This window comes from Bubalus kerabau, chromosome 8 (genome assembly GCF_029407905.1).
Source record: "Bubalus kerabau isolate K-KA32 ecotype Philippines breed swamp buffalo chromosome 8, PCC_UOA_SB_1v2, whole genome shotgun sequence".
NCBI lineage: Eukaryota > Metazoa > Chordata > Mammalia > Artiodactyla > Bovidae > Bubalus > Bubalus kerabau.
In genome coordinates this window covers 43,806,893-43,830,217 of record NC_073631.1, presented here as the reverse complement: position 1 = coordinate 43,830,217, position 23,325 = coordinate 43,806,893, and the positions used below count along the sequence as shown (strand labels likewise).

General features: G+C 37.2%; 1 protein-coding gene across 4 annotated transcripts in view; it reads right to left on the bottom strand.

Annotated features, from left to right (window-relative positions):
- The window catches only part of LOC129659069 (cullin-1-like), a 120,646-nt gene that overhangs the window by 53,527 nt on the left and 43,794 nt on the right, over positions 1-23,325 (bottom strand). For 2 of the 4 annotated variants that reach the window (XM_055590138.1, XM_055590140.1), the window contains one exon: positions 10,860-13,765. The exons of 1 other annotated variant lie outside the window; for it this stretch is intronic. In XM_055590138.1, coding sequence (XP_055446113.1) covers positions 11,294-13,597 — 2,304 coding nt within the window. In that variant the 5' untranslated portion in view covers positions 13,598-13,765 and the 3' untranslated portion in view covers positions 10,860-11,293. Of the gene's footprint in view, positions 1-10,859; positions 13,766-19,236; positions 19,329-23,325 lie in introns of those variants that run through there. One more of the 4 variants, XM_055590139.1, reaches the window with a different exon arrangement.

Here is a 23,325-nt window from a genome sequence, read left to right as displayed (position 1 = left end):
AAGATTCTAACAGGAAGTAGAAACTTAAATGCTAGGCGACATGAAGAAAAACATTAAATATCTACTAGGAGAAGGCAATGGCACCCCACTCCGGTACTCTTGCCTGGAAAATCCCATGGATGGAGGAGCCTGGTAGGCTGTAGTCCATGGGGTCACAAAGAGTCGGACACAACTGAGCGACTTCCCTTTCACTTTTCACTTTCATGCATTGGAGAAGGAAATGGCAACCCACTCCAGTGTTCTTGCCTGGAGAATCCCAGGGACAGGGGAGTCTAGTGGGCTTCCGTCTATGGGGTCTCACAGAGTCGGACACGACTGAAGCAACTTAGCAGCAGCAGCAGCAGCAGCAGCAGAGCTCCATAAGGGTGGTCATTTGAAGTCACCTATATCCCATTCCGGAGAGGGCAGTGGCACCCTACTCCAGTACTCTTCCTTGGAAAATCCCACGGACGGAGGAGCCTGGTAGGTTGCGGTCCATGGGGTCGCTAAGAGTTGGACACGACTGAGCAACTTCACTTTCACTTTTCACTTTCATGCATTGGAGAAGGAAATGGCAACCCACTCCAGTGCTCTTGCCAGGAGAATCCCAGGGACGGGGGAGCCTGGTGGGCTGCCGTCTGTGGGGTCGCACAGAGTCGGACACGACTGAAGTGACTTAGCAGCAGCAGCAGCAGCATCATATCCCATTCAGCCAGGTTTAATAACCACTGATGGTAGAAAGCATACATTCCGCAGCTCTTTCTAGTTTACCCCTGCTCCCATTCACTTTTGGACTTACATATCTCTGATGTATTTTTCTAATCAGAACTTTCTCCTTCCTTGTACTCAGTATCTTGTCAGGTACAACCACTCGGTATTTCCCACTTATTACCTACTAGGGTTATATAATTTTCTGAACATGTTTGAACAGGTTGAATGCAACCTGGCTCATTTCCTTTACTGAATACTATCTGGTTTTGTTAGCAATACATTCTGAGGACAGATATTGGCCAAAAGTAAATTGTCAAAATTCCCTATTTTGCTTCATTGCAAAGCCTGTAGTTTCAGCAGGAGTGTACATTCAGCACATAAATGACATAAAACCTATGTGTGTGTGTGTGTGCACATGTGCATGCTAAGTTGCTTCAGTCATGTCCAACTCTTTGCAACCCCATGGACCGTAGCCCACCAGGCTCCTCTGTCCATGGGATTCTCTAGGTAAGAAAACTGGAGTGGGTTGCCATGCCCTTCTCCAGGGGCTCTTCCAGACATAGGGATTGAACCTGTATCTCTTATGTCTCCTGCATTGGCAGGCAAGTTGTTTACCACTAGCGCCACCTGGGAAGCATATATATATATATATAGAAGCATATATATATGGACACCTCAGAGATATCATGGGTTTGGTTCCAGACCACCACAATAAAGCAACTATTGCATACAGTGAGTCACAGGAAGTTTTTGGCTTCCCAGTGCATACAAGTTATGTTTATACTGTACTCTAGTCTAAGTGTGCAATAGCATTATGTCTATAAAACCGCATACGTATCTTAATTTTAAAATACTTCATTGCTAAAATATGCTCATCATTATCTAAGCCTTCAGCAAGCTGTGAATTTTCTTTTGCAATAGTAACATCAAAGATTGCCAATCACTGATCACTATAACAAACATGGTGGTTTAGTCGCTAAGATGTGTCCAACTCTTGCAACCCCATGGACAGTAGGTTGCCAGGCTCCTCTGCTCACGGGATTTCCCAGGCAAGAATACTAGAGTGAGTTTCCATTTCCTTCTCCAGGGGATCTTCCTGACCCAGGCATCAAACCGGTGTCTCCTGCATTGCAGGTAGATTCCTTATCCCCTGAGCCACCAGAGAAGCCCATAACAAATATAATAATAGTGGAAATGTTGCAAGAACTAACAAAATGTGAGGACAAGTAAGCAAATGCTTTTGAAAAAATGGTGCCCATACACCTGCCTGACACAGGGTTGCCACAATCTCAATTTGTGTTGTAAAAAAACACATTATCTGCAAAGCCCAGTGAAACAGAGCAGAATAAAATAGTTATGCCTAGTTGTTGAAAGTAGTTGAAATGGAGTGCAGTCAGTAAGAATTGGAGAAGTTAAGCCATGTTTTCCACATAAAGACAAAACTGCCCTGGTTAGTGCATTTGTCATTAAGCATTGTTTCAGCCTTATTACTTCCTTGTCTGATAAGCTGGTCTATGCAGTAATAATCAGAACTTTCTCTTATTTTTCCTCAGCTCTATCTGCTGGTATTTCTCACTTTCGAATGTTTGGTTGTTATTTGATCACTGATGTTAAATATGCAGACAACACCTTTAGTGCTAATATGTCAAGAGAACAAAGGTCTACCTAGAAAATTTTAGGTGATCATCAGCAGACATAAAAAGTCACTTTATTCCAAAACTCATAATGTTTTTCGAGAACCTATGTCTGAAGTTGGAACAAAGGTGGAACTGATGTGTTCTCTTCTCCCTTCTCTATGGAGGAAACAGAACAATTTTGACATGAAAATTGGATGTTAATCCCTTGCCAAAATTCTCTAGCAGCTTCTCATTTTATTTTCAATAAAATGTAAATTCCATATCTTGGTCCACAAGGTCTGAATGCTTTGTACTCATTTCCTCTTTTCTTAATGTGCCATTTTCTCTCTTCCTTACTATACTGCAACTGCACTGAACACTCTCATTGCCCAGGTACACCAACATCGTTTCAAACTTAAGATTTGTTCTTGTCAGTCCCACTACTTGGCATCCTCTTTCCCAGGCTCTTGGAATACTGTCTTCTAATGAGGCTTCAACTCAACATTTCACAACATCAGCAAATCTTCTCTGATAGGTGACTCAATCTATAATTGTCTCTCCTTTGTCCAATTTACTGTCACATCATCTTAGTCTTTTTGATGGTACTAAAAATATCTCATTTATGTATTAATTCTCTTCATTGAAATAGAAGTTCTGAAAGGGCAGGGATGAGGTATATCTTAATCATGAATGAATCCTCAGTGTCTTAATATCATTTGACATAAAAACTGCCCATGGAGAAATGTTTTGAATGACTAGCGCTGACACATTTGTAGTAGAAGAGACATTATAGAGGCAATTACAGAGGGCTCACCTATGATGACAAAAAAAAGTAATCTTATATGCCTTGTAAAGGTTTGTTTGAGGTACAGTGGATCATAGTACCACCTGCATTGCAGTATCTCTTGATGTGACAGTTATCATGAGATCAACTAAATTATTGAATTCTGGAATCCAGACCTATCTCTTCCTTTTCTTTTTTTAATCCCATAACTACAAGGGTCTATAGTCACTAAGAAGAGGAAGTTCTTATAATGGTAACATATTATAGGTGGGAAGGAAAAAAAAAATCTATGGAGAGAAAGCAGCATTACCTTGAGTGTATAGACATAAAAAGAAGAATATTAAGACTTTTTTTTTTTTTTTTTGAATTTACCAAGGCTAGCTTTATGGCCCAGGATGTGATCTATCCTGGAGAAGGTTCCATGTGCGCTTGAGAAGAAGGTGAAATTCATTGTTTTGGGATGAAATGTCCTATAGATATCAATTAGGTCTAACTGGTCTATTGTATCGTTTAAAGTTTGTGTTTCCTTGTTAATTTTCTGTTGAGTTGATCTATCCATAGGTGTGAGTGGGGTATTAAAATCTCCCACTATTATTGTGTTATTGTTAATTTCTTCTTTCATACTTGTTAGCATTTGTCTTACATACTGCGGTGCTCCCGTGTTGGGTGCATATATATTTATAATTGTTATATCTTCTCCTTGGATTGATCCTTTGATCATTATGTAGTGACCATCTTTGTCTCTTTTCACAGTCTTAGAAATCATTCCAAGCATCTTTTCTGACCACAATGCAGTAAGATTAGATCTCAATTACAGGAGAAAAACTATTAAAAAATCCAACATACGGAGGCTGAACAACACGCTGCTGAATAACCAACAAATCACAGAAGAAATCAAAAAAGAAATCAAAATTTGCATAGAAACGAATGAAAATGAAAACACAACAACCCAAAACCTGTGGGACATGGTAAAAGCAGTCCTCAGGGGAAAGTTCATAGCAATACAGGCACACCTCAAGAAACAAGAAAAAAGTCAAATAAATAACCTAACTCTACACCTAAAGCAACTAGAAAAGGAAGAAATGAAGAACCCCAGGGTTAGTAGAAGGAAAGAAATCTTAAAAATTAGAGCAGAAATAAATGCAAAAGAAACAAAAGAGACCATAGCAAAAATCAACAAAACCAAAAGCTGGTTCTTTGAAAGGATAAATAAAACTGACAAACCATTAGCCAGACTCATCAAGAAACAAAGGGAGAAAAATCAAATCAATAAAATTAGAAATGAAAATGGAGAGATCACAACAGACAACACAGAAATACAAAGGATCATAAGAGACTACTATCAACAATTATATGCCAATAAAATGGACAACGAGGAAGAAATGGACAAATTCTTAGAAAAGTACAACTTTCCAAAACTCGACCAGGAAGAAATAGAAAATCTTAACAGACCCATCACAAGCACGGAAATTGAAACTGTAATCAAAAATCTTCCAGCAAACAAAAGCCCAGGTCCAGACGGCTTCACAGCTGAATTCTACCAAAAATTTAGAGAAGAGCTAACACCTATCCTGCTCAAATTCTTCCAGAAATTTGCAGAGGATGGTAAACTTCCAAACTCATTCTATGAGGCCACCATCACCCTAATACCAAAACCTGACAAAGATCCCACAAAAAAAGAAAACTACAGGCCAATATCACTGATGAACATAGATGCAAAAATCCTTAACAAAATTCTAGCAATCAGAATCCAACAACACATTAAAAAGATCATACACCATGACCAAGTGGGCTTTATCCCAGGGATGCAAGGATTCTTCAATATCCGCAAATCAATCAATGTAATACACCACATTAACAAATTGAAAAATAAAAACCATATGATTATCTCAATAGATGCAGAGAAAGCCTTTGACAAAATTCAACATCCATTTATGATCAAAACTCTCCAGAAAACAGGAATAGAAGGAACATACCTCAACATAATAAAAGCTATATATGACAAACCCACAGCAAACATTATCCTCAATGGTGAAAAATTGAAAGCATTTCCTCTAAAGTCAGGAACAAGACAAGGGTGCCCACTTTCACCATTACTATTCAACATAGTTTTGGAAGTTTTGGCCACAGCAATCAGAACAGAAAAAGAAATAAAAGGAATCCAAATTGGAAAAGAAGAAATAAAGCTCTCACTGTTTGCAGATGACATGATCCTCTACATAGAAAACCCTAAAGACTCCACCAGAAAATTACTAGAACTAATCAATGACTATAGTAAAGTTGCAGGATATAAAATCAACACACAGAAATCCCTTGCATTCCTATACACTAATAATGAGAAAACAGAAAGAGAAATTAAGGAAACAATTCCATTCACCATTGCAACGGAAAGAATAAAATACTTAGGAATATATCTACCTAAAGAATCTAAAGACCTATATATAGAAAACTATAAAACACTGGTGAAAGAAATCAAAGAGGACACTAACAGATGGAGAAATATACCATGTTCATGGATTGGAAGAATCAATATAGTGAAAATGAGTATACTACCCAAAGCAATCTATAGATTCAATGCAATCCCTATCAAGCTACCAACAGCATTCTTCACAGAGCTAGAACAAATAATTTCACAATTTGTATGGAAAAACAAAAAACCTCAAATAGCCAAAGCGATCTTGAGAAAGAAGAATGGAACTGGAGGAATCAACCTACCTGACTTCAGGCTCTACTACAAAGCCACAGTTATCAAGACAGTATGGTACTGGCACAAAGACAGAAATATAGATCATTGGAACAAAATAGAAAGCCCAGAGATAAATCCACGCACATATGGACACCTTATCTTTGACAAAGGAGGCAAGAATATACAATGGATTAAAGACAATCTCTTTAACAAGTGGTGCTGGGAACTCTGGTCAACCACTTGTAAAAGAATGAAACTAGAACACTTTCTAATACCATACACAAAAATAAACTCAAAATGGATTAAAGATCTCAATGTAAGACCAGAAACTATAAAACTCCTAGAGGAGAACATAGGCAAAACACTCTCTGACATACATCACAGCAGGATCCTCTATGACCCACCTCCCAGAATATTGGAAATAAAAGCAAAAATAAACAAATGGGACCTAATTAACCTTAAAAGCCTCTGCACATCAAAGGAAACTATTAGCAAGGTGAAAAGACAGCCTTCAGAATGGGAGAAGATAATAGCAAATGAAGCAACTGACAAACAACTAATATCGAGAATATACAAGCAACTCCTACAGCTCAACTCCAGAAAAATAAATGACCCAATCAAAAAATGGGCCAAAGAACTAAATAGACATTTCTCCAAAGAAGACATACAGATGGCTAACAAACACATGGAAAGATGCTCAACATCACTCATTATCAGAGAAATGCAAATCAAAACCACTATGAGGTACCATTTCACACCAGTCAGAATGGCTGCGATCCAAAAGTCTACAAGTAATAAATGCTGGAGAGGGTGTGGAGAAAAGGGAACCCTCTTACACTGTTGGTGGGAATGCAAACTAGTACAGCCACTATGGAGAACAGTGTGGAGATTCCTTAAAAAACTGGAAATAGACCTGCCTTATGATCCAGCAATCCCATTGCTGGGCATACACACTGAGGAAACCAGAAGGGAAAGAGACACGAGTACCCCAATGTTCATCGCAGCACTGTTTATAATAGCCAGGACATGGAAGCAACCTAGATGCCCATCAGCAGATGAATGGATAAGAAAGCTTTGGTACATATACACAATGGAGTATTATTCAGCCATTAAAAAGAATACATTTGAATCAGTTCTAATGAGGTGGATGAAACTGGAGCCTATTATACAGAGTGAAGTAAGCCAGAAAGAAAAACACCAATACAGTATACTAACGCATATATATGGACTTTAGAAAGATGGTAACAATAACCCTGTGTACGAGACAGCAAAAGAGACACTGATGTATAGAACAGTCTTATGGACTCTGTGGGAGAGGGAGAGGGTGGGGAGATTTGGGAGAATGGCATTGAAACATGTAAAATAATCATGTATGAAATAGTTGCCAGTCCAGGTTCGATGCACGATACTGGATGCTTGGGGCTGGTGCACTGGGACGACCCAGAGGGATGGAATGGGGAGGGAGGAGGGAGGAGGGTTCAGGATGGGGAGGGAGGAGGGAGGAGGGTTCAGGATGTATACCTGTGGCGGATTCATTTTGATATTTGGCAAAACTAATACAGTTATGTAAAGTTTAAAAATAAAAAAATAAAAAAAAAAAAGACTTTCTGACCAAAGTGGATATTGTTTAGGGCAATTATAAAACATAAAATTCTTTGGCAGAAAGGTTAGATTATTGTTAGGATATGGTTAAAGAGTAGATCATAAATCCTGGAATAGAGAGTATAGACTTGATATAACAAAACTCTTGGGGACAAATGTAAGTCTTTGTACAGGGAAGTGGCCCAAAGACAGCAACATTTATGAAGTGCAACCTGTCAGTTATAAATTGGGCAAATTCCAAATGGGGGGAAAGAGAGGTTAGGATACTTAAGTTGCACAATTACTGTTTCAATACTTGCCAAGAAGCTAATTGCTTTTACTCAGATAAATCTAAACTTTAATATTGGTTTGAGGTCCTTTGCTAGAAGAACGCTGACTTTTCTCTTAACTGCATAAATTATTGGGATTTTGTTACTTAGATAAAGAATAAGACAGTAGTTCTTTACTGTGTAGAGAGAGAATAGTTGATATGTTGGTATGAATTTTTTTTTCTTCTTTTCTTTCCTTCTTTCTCTTTCACATATCCTATCTCCCATTCTCATTGTCTTTCTTTTAAAAAGACATTTTAGAGAGTTTTTAATGTGTGTTAACAAGATGCTAGATACCATGGGGATGCATGGGAAGAAGAAATCTAGATTCAGTTTAAGACTTTGGAGGAGGAAGTGATGAGTGTGGGCTGATGCTGGAGAAGGAGCCACAGATGTGTGACTGATTACAGGTCTGCTTTGACTTGCTCACAGGCGCATTTCACTTTTTAAGGGCAGTGATTTCTCTCATCTCCTCCCAGTTGGAATTTAGTAACCCCAAGAAACTACACCTCAGAATAGTTTAGAAGAGAGAAGAGACAGAATTTTTCTATTCAGTTTCCTCCCATCTCTCAATTCCCATTAGTCAAGAACAATGCCCTGCTTTACTGAATGTTACTGGTCAGCACTTTGGTGGTCAATAATAAGGATGACAAATCCCACACCCCCATTTTTTATTGCGGTATGCAAGTGGATGTGGATTGGTTTGTTGGACATAAGAGGCATAACAGTCTGGGACCTCAACTTGATCACCAGCCAGCAGAGAAATCTTGGCAAGGGGAATGGCAAAGGCAGCAGCAGCGTGATCCTCAGGGAAGAAAGCATCTTTGTAAATGAGGAGGTGGCCAAGGGACTTTGAGGAGACACAGATTTTTGTTTAACTGTACAGTAGTGAATGAGTAGGACACTGGATATATGAGTCTAGTTTGGGAGAGTGATCTGATCTGGAGATAGATATGTTGGAGTTATCCGCCCATAGATGCTGTTTAAAGCTTTGAGCCATCTGAGATAACTAAGGTGAATGCAGCTGGAGAAGAGAATAGAAGCAGGGGCTGAGCCTGGGTCTACTTCAACCTTACACCGCCAGGAGAGAGAAAACCGTAGTGCAGAGTCAGGAGTGAATAGTGACAAAAGAGAACAAAATAGAGTGTGATGTTCTTGAAAGCCAGTAAACAGGTTATATTAAGAAAGAGCAATCTATAAGCGTTTATTTTGACATGCATGAGTAGATCATCCCTAAAGCAGGTACCTAGAAACAGAAATACTAAGTTATAGAGTATGCACCTTTCGTATTTTAAGACACTCAAGTTGCCCTGAAAACTGTCTGCCCCAGTGTAAAATCAGTACTCTGAGAGTTTTCCAAGACTCAAACATTTAAACCATTTTTGACTTAGGAAAAAGTAAATTTGATGAGTGAAAAATGATATACTCCTATTCTTTCAAATCACATTTGTTTAATTATTACTGTCTTTGGATACTTTTTAATATGTCAACTGTTTTAATTTTTTTAAAAACTGTCCTTTTCCAGTATCCTGTTTAGTTGTTTGCACCTTTCTTATTGACTTATAGATGTTCTTTATGCTATGTACTGGTCCTTTATTTTTAATATATATTTTATGTATTTATAATATCTTATTTATAGTTATAATTTTTTCTTCCAGTTTTTCTCCATCTGTTAATTTTGTTGGTGGTGTCTTTTGTCAATGATTATTAGCACTTTTGAGATAGCCACATCATTTTTTCAATTTTTTTTTTAACTAATTTTACCTTGGAAAAATTTTAATTAAAGGGCTCAATATCATAGAGACTGTTTTCTTTGTTAAAAGTCATGTTTCTCTTTTTACATTTATTCTTCATCAGAATTTGTGTTTGTGTTTGAGCTAAGTAATAAAATAAATGCATTCTATTTAAATATATTTGTCCATGTGGAGAACTAGAGCCAATAAAAATTAATCATTCCAACTGCTAATTTGTCATACGACTTCCAAACACATCAAATTCCCACTTATGCTTGATCTTTAGAATTTTCTTTTCTGTTTGTCTTTACTGCCTTGAAAATCCTTCTATGTTGAAGGTCTCCAAGACCATCCTCAGGTTTGATGATTTGCTAGAAAGACTCAAGAGAACTCAGAAAAGCTGTTTTACTCAGCCATAGTTTCCTACACCAAAGGATACAAATTAAACTCAGTCAAGGCAAAAGGTGCAAAGGTCAGGGTCAAGAAGAGATTAGGAACAAGCTTCCAACTGTCCTCTTCCCTGGAGTCATTGAATAGCATTTAATTTCCCAGCAACTTATGTGTCAAGGTGTATGAACTTTTGTAAAACGGCCTATTTCATAGGAGTCTTGGTGTCAAGGTTTCTATTAAGAGTCAGTAAAGTAGACATGGTTTATTGTCCAAGTGGCTGACCTTGGTTACTTAGTTTCCAGCAACTCCAGAGGTCAAACTGATAAACTATGGTCCGAGTACTCCACCATGTCACATTATTAGCAGAACTGTCTGGCATGCCCCCAAGACCTCATGTATGTACATACACTCTTAACAGAAAGGGTATTCTAAAGACTTCACTCAGGAACCAATCCTTTCTTTGGAATGTGACGGTTTTGAACACTCCGATCCTGTTGGTTAACGCTTAACTGCAATTTTCAGCCTTTTCTTTCCATTTTGAATGTTGTCTATAAAGTTTTCCTTGGTTGGAAGGTTGGTTTGAAACCATTAGTGAGCAATTGCAGAAATAGACCTCTCCCTCAGTAATTTGGAAGTATTGCTCTATTAATGTCATGAATCTAACAAACCTCATGTGTCTAATGAAATAGCTCATGAAAATGGATTTTTACACTTTATTATGCTGCTTTTCCCCTCTGATGACTTTCAAAGTTTCCCTTTATCCTTAACATGTGGAAGCTACTCTACCATGTGTTCAGGTGTGGTTTCATTTGTTTCTTGCTTTTTAAATTTGTTTTGATATTGCTTTGCATTAAATGGACTTTTGTAACGTGTGGAATCATACATTTCTATAATTCTGAGAAATTATTTCCCATTATTTCTTCAAATATTGACTTTCTTTGATTTCTCTCTATTACTTTACTCTGAAATTCTATTGAAATTAAAATTTGAACTTCTGGATTTATTCTCCATGCTTCTGAACATTCTTTGACACTTTCTAGAATCAACTCATTTTTTTTCCCTTTAATTTTCTTTATTTCCACAGTTAAAAAAAAGAAGCACATAGACAAATGGTTTTTCATAACAGATTACAAATGGGTCCATTCAGACCTGCTCTCAAGGTGCTGTCAGCCTCCAAGGGGCTGCCCAGCTAGCAGCTATTATTCATGTGGCCAATGGGTTGATCTGGATGCAAAAGCATGCAGCCCTCAGGGTGGCAAGTTTCCTCTCCTCTGGTCTTCAATTAGGTTAAATGGCATCAGCGTCCATATTTACAGATGTGAGGTGTGGTAATTCTAAGCAGTTCTCCATCCGGAGCCAGCGATGGGTACCTGGACCTGGGGCCAAGGAGGAGGTCGGAGTGACTCTGCCACCACTGTGAGCTTGTGTCCCTCCTTCCTAAGGGGACGAGGGGCTGTGCCCGCAGTCAGACCCTTCCAGGAGGGTTAAGCCAGGTAACTGTAGGTGTCCTTTTCATCACCCACTCGCTCCAAATACTCTTTCTCAATCAGAATGTCAATACATTTCTTAATCACTGAGATCTGAGGCTTGAATACTGAGGACAACTGAGTCGTTACTTCTCCGAGTAACTGCTGGTGTTTTACAACCTTCCTCATTTTCATTATTCTCACAATAGCCGCCTGGATCAGCAGTTTGCGATCTTCCTCAATGTTTTTGTACATGGTTTCTTGTTCCCGCTTCTGTTCAATTTTCATTGGCAAGCTGATATTAACCCTTAATTTCTTACTTTTATAACCAAAATGTAATTTTATTAAGGTGTCTGGTTTCAATTCCACCTCATCAACATTTGCACTTTTGTCTTCCAAAACCAGTAACTTAAACTTCAATAAAATCTGTAAGACTTGTGCCACAATGTCCATTTTGATCTGAGTGCTGTCCGTCAGCTGTTGAACAGTGTAAGCATCTTCCGTGTTGTACTGCAGCAGGATGGCCATCTGGAATGTAGATGCATGCAAAGTGTAGTTGTTTTTGAAGTAGTTTGTTACTAATTCTCCTTCAGACAGCTCATATGCCCATGACAATTTTCTGTCACTGTAACAGCTGGCATAAAATGCTGTGAAGCGCCGATAACATGGTTCCAGCTCTGATGGCAAGAGAACTGTACAAGATGCCTCAAAGGGCCACCACCCGTAACTCAGAACATGAATACTGAAATCTAAGTCCAAAGGCTCTGATTCCATCAGGTGCTTTTTGAACTGTGCATTCAAAGCTTTGCTTACACCAATGTCTTGAAACATCCGCTGAAGTTTGGAGGTATAGTCAAAACCACAAGCTTGCTTTAACTTAGAGATCATGCTTGCTTCAGCATCGTCACTCGCACTGTTCTGACGGACAAGCCTTTTGGCCAGCATTTTCGTGTAGAACTTCTGAACCACATCTTTGTCGTCCATATATTTGAAGACTGTCATCACATGGTTAAGTGTGTCTTCTAGTTCTGCTTCTTCTGGGTTCTTGGAACTCTTCTTCAACAAGGAATCACAGTATCGAGCCAGCAATTCGGGGGATTTACTGGGTGACTGAGCCATTTTGGTAACTGCATTGTTGTTTATGAATCCACTGCAAGCCTTGTCCAGTGCAGCCACGAAGTCAGCATGGTTCCTGAATGCTGATCTCACCAGGGCATTGTATTTTTTATGGATATTCAACACTATCTCTACATACATTCTGGGGTCATTTAAAGCAGCTTCTCCACACTCCTCAATTGCTGAAAGACCCTGATTATGAATGTGTGTCTCCAGGAGTTTTTTAAATTCTCCTAGGCCATTCTTGATTCTATATATGAGCCTATACATGCGAGCCAAATCTTCACTTTTGTTGGCATTCAGTAAATTCTGGAATTCTGTGAGGAAAATCTCCAAGTGTTTCTCCACGAGCACCTGCCTGCATTTCCTGGCTAGCTTGCCCTTGGTGCTCTGGTGAAGGTAGGCCCGGGCCCTCCGCCGCTCCGCCAGCAAAAGAACCTCCACCTTTTTCATATATTCAGTAACTGGGTTCTGCTGCAACAATTCAGTACTCTTTCTGATATAATATCTCTCTGTGTCAGCCAAGAACTGAGATTCAAAGGCTTCTTTGTACACTGTTAGCATAGGGCCCGCCTCAAACTGATCATCTTCATTCACCCCCAGTTCCATGTAAGACTGGATAGCACCACTTATCAGTCTTGTATTGATGGATTCACCATTTCTTTCCTTTTCAATCAGTTTTAAAACAGCATTTGTGACTTGTTTATTCAATGGCCTGAAAAGACAATCTCTCCAAGTCACCATTGCGAGAGAATATATCTCACAAACATTGTGTCCTTCATTATTTGTGCTATTAAGTAAATGTTTATTGAGGCGGGCACAAATCCCATTCAGCACTTTGCTCGAAAACTGGTAATCTTCCCATTGTTGAGTATAGAACTTCACTATTCCTATATCCATCAAATCTTCTCCGTCCTTAGGAAGATTTGTCAAGTGATTCTTCAAAAATTCTTTAATTCGTTTGTATAATTCGAAGCCAACATTCTCATCTTCCCTCAGCTTCTGCTCCTTTTTTGATTGAGTCTGGACTTGAGGGGACACATATAAACAGTGGTTATAAAGAAGAGTGTAGAGTTCTATGTATCTGGATTTCACCATACTTTGTCTGGCATACACTTGCTGGATTCCTGCTCTGATGTTATCCCAGAGCTCGTCAATGCCAAGATGATTCGGTTCACTGGGATTCTGGCTCCAGTCCGATGACATTGTAATATTATCAAGTTGTCCACAAGTTGTCTTTATTCAAGGTACAGCTAATTCTCCATTAGATGAAGATATACAGTATCACTGCAAATTTATTCACAGCAGCTCAGAAAGGATGTTCTTTAAATGTAGAGAATGAAATCTCACCACAGCACAAACCTAGAAGGGAACCTGCAAGTAAAGCAAACACCAACATGATTCCAGCACTGAACTGAATAAGCAGAAACATCTTGCTTGGAAGTGGGCTCTCTGTTTCTATTGTCTTTTGTTTTCGTAAACAAACCCACTGCACTGTAAATATCAATACATGTGAGCTGCATTTCCCAGATGCCTAAGTGGCTTCTGTGATAGATATCTCCACCTGGTCAATGCACCCAGCCCCAGTTAAATCCCCATCCTGCCAAAGTCCTGTTGAGTCCCTCAGCCTCCAGGCTTGCCCCACCACCAAGAGCCCGCCTCCTTCTCCTCCCTGCCTGCCCATCCACCCAACTCTTGTTATTCCTGGTAATATACTGTATCAAGTCTCTGGGAATCTTGAATTAGCAATACTGAGCTATTGTTCCTGGAGGGAAAGATGTAGATCTTACATGTGTGAACTATTTTGTTCTTTAGCTAGGTTCAGTTTGTTATTTAACCTGACTATAATGAGTTTCTTTTTTTTTTTTTTTTTACCGATTTCCAACAAGTTGGCATTTCTGTGATTTCTAAGTTCTTTTTCCACAACTGTAACTTTTTATTTTATAGCTATTTACTTTTGTGTCGTGAATGTATTTTTATTTCTTTATGAATAGGAACTATATGTATTCTAATTCCTTTGGATATTTTTACATTATCTCTATGTTATTGTATATAAATCCTTTGATTTATGAATTTGTTGCCTCGGAATTTGTAGCCTTTCTCAGATGCCTGATGATTCTTGGTTGGTCTTGATTCTATGTTCTCAATTATGACCACCGGCTGACACCATGGCTTTTCCTAGTAGTCACCTTCTTGGTGATGTCGTTGGTTTACGTCTAGGAGTAGCAGAGTCGGACATGACTGAAGTGACTTAGCAGCAGCAGCAGTAGCCTTTGTTCATTACATCATGATAACAAAATATTTTATCCCATCTCCCTCTCAATGTAATTATATATTAATATTTATTTACTTTTATAAACCTTATGTAGTGTCTGTATTAAACTTACACTACAGTGTCAGTTTTGAATAGGAGCCAGAAATTTTGACATAAACATTCAGTCCGCCTTCTTGAAACTAGAAGTCCTATAGTGCTGTTAGAACTTGACAGAAGATATAGTCATGGAAGTAAAACTCCCTGACAGAACCTTGACCATAAAAAACAGTGCAGGCATAATCAAACACTATTTCAGGATGAAAGGGGTAAAGGGAATAAATGCTCTAGACTCCTCCTTTCTCTCATTGCCTGCCAGTGCCTTGTTGGACCAGATTCAATCATAAGCCAGAGAGTAGGTGCACCCAGGAATACAATCCATTGAAAAGTTTAAAGCAGAGGTGAGAGGAAAAGTTAAATGGAGAAAAACCAATACATCAAACTACTTTTAAGGACTAGTTTTCCCACATCCTGCTTTAGTGCATAAAATACAGTGTTCAATTGACTATGAATTTATAATTGGGGGCCAACTTCTTATGTTAACCAAAAATAATGTTTCTGTTATAATCTCTATGCCCTACTTATGTTTTTTCTTAGTTAAAATTTTCACTAATTTTTCAACATCTATAAGTTAGAATATATTTATATATAAATATACAGATTTGATTGGGACTGAAGATGCTCTTGCTCTAAACAGAAGCATTTAAATTTCTTACTAGGCCTTCTTAACTCATCATTTTTTTTTAAGAGAGGAAAGCAAAGGAGTTAGGGCAAATATTTGACATGCTCAATAAACAATGTTCTGATGTGTGAATTTTTTCTAATCAGGACAGCCAAGGTCAGCTAAGTTAATATACCATTAGGCAGAAAATAGATGTATCATCAGGAATACAACCTACTAATTTACTGATCATTGTTGAACACTAGCCAGTAGGTAGTAATAATGGCACCACAAACAGATGTTAACTGAACTATATTAAGTGACACTGTGCAGTTCTTTTTCTTTTCAACTCTGTGCTTGATTGTAATATATCATCTTTGGGTTTTCTCATTATTACTAAGTTTACCACAGATATTATGATAAGAATTGCATAAAACATATATTTCATCTGATCAAATCTGCTCCAAAGTCATTTTTGCAGTTATAATGCAATAGAAGTGATTCATTTCCTTAAATTAGCCTAATTCTAATTTAATGACTATTTCTAGACGTATCATGTGCCAGACACTGTGGTAGGGACTAGGAATATGAGGATGAGAAATCATGGTTGATATGCTCAAAAAGTCACCATATGCTAGAGGAAAAATTCATGAAAATGAATAATAATGTGCAGGACAATAGGTAAGGCAAAGTCTATAGATAAAATAGGTGGCATAGTAATAAGTCAGAGGGAATGTGATTATGTCTGAGAGGTTTATAGGTCCCTTAGAGAAGCTGAGATCTGAACTGTGTTTTATAGTAGATTCAATAGCCTCCTTCAAGATGTGATCTTACATGAGCTGGTGGCAGATCGGGACATATTAAGGCAAGAAGTGTCCCTTTTGGTTGAACATTTCTCTTAAAGCAGCATTATATATAAGTTGTTGCAAAGTCACTTCAGTTGTGTCCGACTCTGTGTGACCCCATAGATGGCAGCCCACCAGGCTCCCCCGTCCCTGGGATTCTCCAGGCAAGAACACTGGAGTGGGTTGCCATTTCCTTCTCCAATGCATGAAAGTGAAAAGTGAAAGGGAAGTTGCTCAGTCGTGTCCGACCCTCAGCAACTCCATGGACTGCAGCCCACCAGGCTCCTCCGTCCATGGGATTTTCCAGGCAAGAGAACTGGAGTGGGGTGCCATCTTACAGACTATCATTTATACTCTAATTGTGGAATTAAAAAAATTATGGAACTGTTAATTCCAAATCCAAATAGTAGAATCAGTCATATTTTGTTTATTGCATTTATTGTATTATCAACATTATTGAGGACCACTCAGTGAAGATGCCAACTATATATGCTGGTAGAAGATACACAGATGAACAGTAAATCCTCCTTTAAAACACTCAAAGCTAGTAAAAAAGTAGTATGTACACACAGTAGGTACACAAGATGATAATAATATAACAGTGACACTAGTGCAAATAATATAAGAAATAATTATCATAAAGTACAAAATATGAAGGGTATAATTTATGTTTTTATAGCATTTAATCATTTATACATGTTTCCCACATTAATTTAATGTTCACAAAAACTCTGAGATTGATATTATTATTCCTATTTTATTGATGAAGCAAAAGAGGTATAGAGTGATAATAAATATATAGGAAATAAAATTAAAGAAAAAATTCAGGGCCAGAGTGAAAAAAGAAAATAGGGTTTAAAAGATGAACTGGATTTAAAACTCTTGAGAAGAAGCTGGTGAAGGCATATGAAATTGATGGAAAGAAAAATACTACGTAGAGACCAGCTTGGCTAGACAATGCACATGAAAGAAAAATACTATATACAATTGTGAAATCTTTAAAGAAAAATTAGAAAAAATGTTCACCAAGAGAGAAATGACTAAACTATTGTGTGTGTGTGTGAATTTATACTGGAATTCTAAGAAATAATAAAATGATGTAAACGATCATCTAAAATCATAGTAATGGTGAAAATAATTGACTTATATACAACTTTAAAAAATAATTAATAAATGCATAAGGTACAAAATCCAGAAACTATGAAAGGGTTTGTAGTGAAAAGTAATCATCCCTTCTCAGTACCCATTTCCTCCCCCATCAAGGGACACCATGATTATAGATAACATACATCTCTCTCTCCTGGAGAAGGGCATGGCAACCCACTCCAGTGTTCTTGCCTGGAGAACTTGGTGGACAGAGGAGCCTGGCGGGCTCCAGTCTTTGGGGTTGCAAAGTCGGACATGACTGACTGACAAACACCTATCTTTCTCTAGCTGTAATCTATGCATATACAAGCATATACACACAGAAGCACTATATGCACATATTCATTTTTATATATAGATTAAAAATTCTTGGTTTTTAACCTTGTTTTTGAAAATTTAACAATGCATCTTTGAAATGGTTTCATAGTTTATACAGAGATACCATTATATAGATGTACTATAATTTATTGAAGATGGAAATCTTTTCACATTTAAAAGACATTTATATTTCCTTTTCTGGTGAATTATTTATTAATATCCTTATTTTAATTGGGTTATTGATTTTTTCTGTTAATTTTAGAAGCTCTTTTAAGTCTAATTATTCCTATAATCATCTGTTACAATTTTTTTTTTTTTTTTTTACAATTTTGAATTTATCCTGACTATATTCAGGATATTTGTGCTCTGTAGTTATGTCTTATTTTTGTGTAGTTGAGTTGATCAGTCATTTTTCTAGTCTCCAGTTATTTCATATTTTCTTCTACAACTTCTATCATTCTATATCCTATATTTATATCTTTGATCCCTTTGGCATTTTAAAAATAAAGGCAGGAGGGAGAGATCCTCTTTAGTTATCAGCCGTTGTTTGTCATTTCCCCAGTGACATGAATTACCTTTATCTTGCAGTAAGCTGATATAGTTTTAAATCTATTTCTGGTGACCTCTATTTATAAATCTGTGTAAACATTCTTTGCCTATCATTATCTAACTTATTTTTAAAGTGGGCAACTATTTAACTCTCACTCATTTACCATCAATCACTGTAAGTATTTGAATTACATTTATTTTTCAAAAACTTTGTAAGATACGTGCCATGTTTAATATGTAAACATTAATGAAACAATTCCACTGGTATGGGTGCTGCATACCTAGTTTATTTTCAGTAACTTCAAGGCCCTGCATAAATCTATATGCTTCTACCTTGCTGCAGGTGGAAGACACTTCATAAATGAACAGGCTGAGCAGTGCTGGGTGGAAGGTATAGGGTTCCTACTTCTTCCCTTCCCAAGTAAAATTGGATAAAAACTTGTCTTTCTACCTTGTAAAGGACATAGGCCATTACAAAGTACTGAAGGCAGAGCTGTTACGCCAGAGAAGAATAAAATAATTTAGTAACAGAGGAAAGAACATGTGTGTCTGTGTGTGTGCAGAAATAAGATGCATATTTATTTTTCTTGATATTATTTTCAAAATGTGTAGTGAAATAAATATTATGGAGAACATTTACGTAAATTCAATTAAACATGTAAATGTCATGTGACCCCATCCTGGAGGCAGAATTGCTTCTTTGGTTTAATTTGATTCTGCTGCTGCTAAGTCACTTCAGTCGTGTCCGACTCTGTGCGACCCCACAGATGGCAGCCCACCAGGCTCCCCCGTCCCTGAGATTCTCCAGGCAAGAACACTGGAGTGGGTTGCCATTTCCTTCTCCAATTTGATTTTATAAAATCCCAATTCTTTGTTCTAAACAATGTATATAAGACTATGGAGTGTTTGTAACATTAATGACTAATTATTTGTAGATTAGTTCTAGAGGCATGAGACGTTTTCTTTCAAATTCTAGTAGTGGGACGATGTGAAAGTATCTCAGCAATTGACTTACTGCCAGAAAAACTCCAATTGACTCATCTTCCTTAACTGCTTAATCTGAGTGATTTCTCTACAGTTTTCATGAACATGGTGTTGAGTCTTTTTCTAAAGGATAAAAACATATTTTAATGGCCTACTGTAGTTTCATAAATTAGGAAAAAGGGAATACTAGCTGCCCATGCAATAACAACATTCAAAGATACTACTTTAAGACAAATATTCTCAATGGAAGCAATATCTCCTTCAATGGAGCAGAACTTAGTTCTTGGGGAAGGAAAAACATCTGTGTATAAATGATAGACATGCATACTATGGAGCCCTATACCAAAGGTGTGGAGCCCTGCACTAAGGTCACAGGATAAAAATCTCTGTAACTGACCAAGCCCCTTAGCAACAGTTGCCATGAGCCTCTAGATCTAAACCAGCAAGTTTCCTGACCCCATAATTTATGTAAAATACCCACCCTACTATCCACCCTATAGCATCCTAACCAATCACCTAATGCCACCATTCCAGTAAGAATTTTCTGTCTTGAGGCTATAAAAATTGGTTGCAAGCCTGCAAAAGCATTCAGCTGTCCCTTGAGCTGACCCACTGTTCTAACAGCATCTCCGACTCTTATAAACGCCATTCTTCTCTCATTTTGCCTCATGTCTGGAAATTCCTTTCCCAACCCACGCACAGACCATGACACATAGAATAAAAACACAGTATATCTGTGGCGTTAAAATTTCATGGGAAGTGGTTAGGGGGAAATGGCTAAAAAGGTAAATAAAAAGGATTGACAAACACCACTTTAAAGCATACTTTCTGTACCTCAGCCAGCAAGTTTCTGCCAAGTTATTAGCCACTAGGTGAAAAACAAAGTTTATGCTCCTTTCCCAGGAGTATCCCTCCTGGAAGCCAGTGATAAAATGTATCACTGCTTTCTCTAGAGCGGATCTGCATACAAAACTACAGGCAATAAGGAACCCGACAGGCTTTCTTCCCCTGTGTCCTGTGCGCTTTTCAGCACGCTGCTAAGGTAGGTAGTTGTGTGTGTTCTGTGAGTCAGAGCACTACGAAGCATAGTGAGAGCCTCCATTCATTGTTTCCCATAACTAACCCTAATATTTTTTTATATTACTTTCAAACACTCTAATCAAGCATAAGAGAATAAAAAGACAAAGAGATTGTGGACTTATTTCTTGGTTGCATTTGGCACATTGTAGATTGAACTTGAAGATTTTTGGTAGGGCCTGCCCTGGACAAATCATGAGCTTTCCATTTTACCAATTTCCTCCTTTGACCTTATACTCCACTGTGATCTCTCCGATCATCCTTCACCACAGAAACCCCCTCCACCACACAAACGTATCCTTTTCATCTCCCTATAATTATCAGAAGATTTATACTCCACTTATACTCCACTTTGACCTTATACTCCACTGTGATCTTTCCGATCATCCTTCACCACAGAAACCCCCTCCACCACACAAATGTATCTTTTCATCTCCCTATAATTATCAGAAGATTTAATATTATTTTATTATAACATATGAATTTTATTCAGTATTTAGTTTTCCTAAGGGGTGTACACATTATAATATTTACCTCTAATTAATTACAAAATGAAGTGTTTTTTTCCTACTAAAAACATTTCAGATATGAAATATAGAGGAAATATTTAGAGGAGATCTCCCAGGTCCCTAAACTAATTTCGTATAGACTGTCCTCTGGTCTCTACCCTGCTTAAGTGTAACATCAAGCTTGCTTTTAAGAATTCTTTCTTAATTGAACTCATAGTCTAAAAGGTGCAAATTACTAAAGCAGAAAACTGGCACATTTTCTTTTTTTGCATCTTTGTTATTTTTTTCTCTTATCTCTGGTTTATTCTTCTAGAATCCCTTTCCTCCAAGTTTTTAACATAATTTCCTCAATTTACTCTTTTGAAGAAGGATCTTATAATTCATATTTTATCCCTATCAATGGAGAGTTAAGACCTAAATTCTGGGCAACTCCATTCTTATACCTTCAAATTTTATGAATAAAAACTTGGGGTAACCATTGTTCCTCATTAACATGCAGATTAAGCAATGTACAGAGGAAGGAGAATCGAGATATAGAAGCCTATTTTCCTCTCTAAAGCTTCATTTTTCATTTGCCTTGTTGCTCTTTCCCTTCATCTGTATTTTAAATGTCTAATTACTGATCCAATAATACCTCCCAGTTTTGTTCTTTTAATAAAATATTGAAAGTAAAAAGAAAATTCTACTTTCAAATTCAATATAATAATGCTTGCTTTAGTAAGTGACATATTTCAATACAAACTTATATAAAGAAGCAGCAATCTATATCCCTTCCCACCCCCTTCATTTCTACCTTTAAATGCAAGAGTTTTGGCTGTATGCAGGAATCTATCAGGGACCTTTCAATATAGAATCTGTTGTAAATAAATCTAAGGGTGTATTTGAGTACTCAGTAAGATTTTAGTTTTTTAATTTAAGAGTTACGTTTTTCTTAAACTAGGCATAGCCAGGTATATTTCTAGTCCTTTTATATATTTCATTGATTCTAGGATGCCATGCACATTACTTTCACATTTTACTGTCTCCAAACCCAGGTGGATCAGTGGTAAACCAGATAAAATGAATTCTCATAGTTTTGTTGTTACTCTGAATGGAATATTTTCCCCCTAAATTTATTAAAATTTAGAATGTTTGCATCTTTAGTCAATAGTCAAGTTAGTTCATAGATTTTCCTGTTTGTATTGCTTTTATCTTAAGATATTATAGTAAGGTAAATTAGGAATCATTCCATTTATTAAAAGATCTGGTTGATTTAAATGGCATTGCAATTATATTTGCAGTTAGCTTTGAGTACAGATGGTTATTATTATTTTGCTGAGGTATAACTGACCTATAACATTGTTTTACTTTCAGGTGCACAACACAGTGACTCGATACTTGTTTCTCTTCTGAAATGATCACTGCAAGTCTAGTTAACATCTCTCACCCTGCGTGCTTAGTTGTCTCCCCATAACATGCTGCTGAGACCTTCAGAAGACTTTGACTTTCCAAAGCTTCTATTCTGAAGCTATCTCCTTACCATCAAAATGCAAACTGTTCTCTACCTAGTGACTTCTCAGGAATTTATAAAGGAAATACATCATCTCATTATTATGCTAAAAAGAGATATAACACCCATATCGTAGACTAAATGCAGTGTTACATACATCACTACCTATTGTGGTTTTGCAACTATTAATTGAAATCTAAGATATTTGAATCTATATAATTTCAAGTCATGTTAAAATAGTATCTTTGGTGCTTATTTGATTTCATTGAACTTATTCACAAAATACATTGTAGCCATGTAGCTAATTTACAGTTTTATTGTAACTGAATATTTGGGAATTGAAAAGTTTTATGTGAAAAGGAAGATTTATAACTATAAAGAAATATAATGATTTTTCAAGGAAATTGTAACAAAATATTCATATATGTTTTATTAAAGGGGAAGTGGCTATCAATTCACTATATCACCATATCCTAAGCAAATAATTTAGAACCCATTAATTAAAGAACTTTTATAATTACTTTTCAGAAAAATTATTGTAGTTAAGCTAATCTATTTATCTAAGCTATTTGCATCTATGCATGTGTGCATGCATGCTCAGTCACGTCCAGCTCTTTGTGATCCATGGACTATAGCCAGCCAGGCTCTTCTGTCCATGGAATTTTTCAGGCAAGAATACTGGAGTGGGTTACCATTTCCTTCTCCACTGGATCTTCCCAACCCAGGGACTGAACCTGCATCTCTTGTGTCTACTGCATTGGCAGGTGGATTCTTCATCACTGCACTACCTGGAAAGCCCCTATGAAATGATAATGGGTCTGAACATCACAAAGGTAACAATATCAAAGGATTATATTTCATGAACTGAAAAATCCTGTAACAATTTTTCCATGTAGCACTTTTTATTCTGGAAGCATTAATTTTTATAAATTCTAAATAATTATACTTCTAAGTGTTTTATTCTTTATAGGAAATAAAACATTCAACAATACATAGTGTGAGGCTAGTTTCTAATAGGTTTGACAATTTTTTAATGGTACCATAG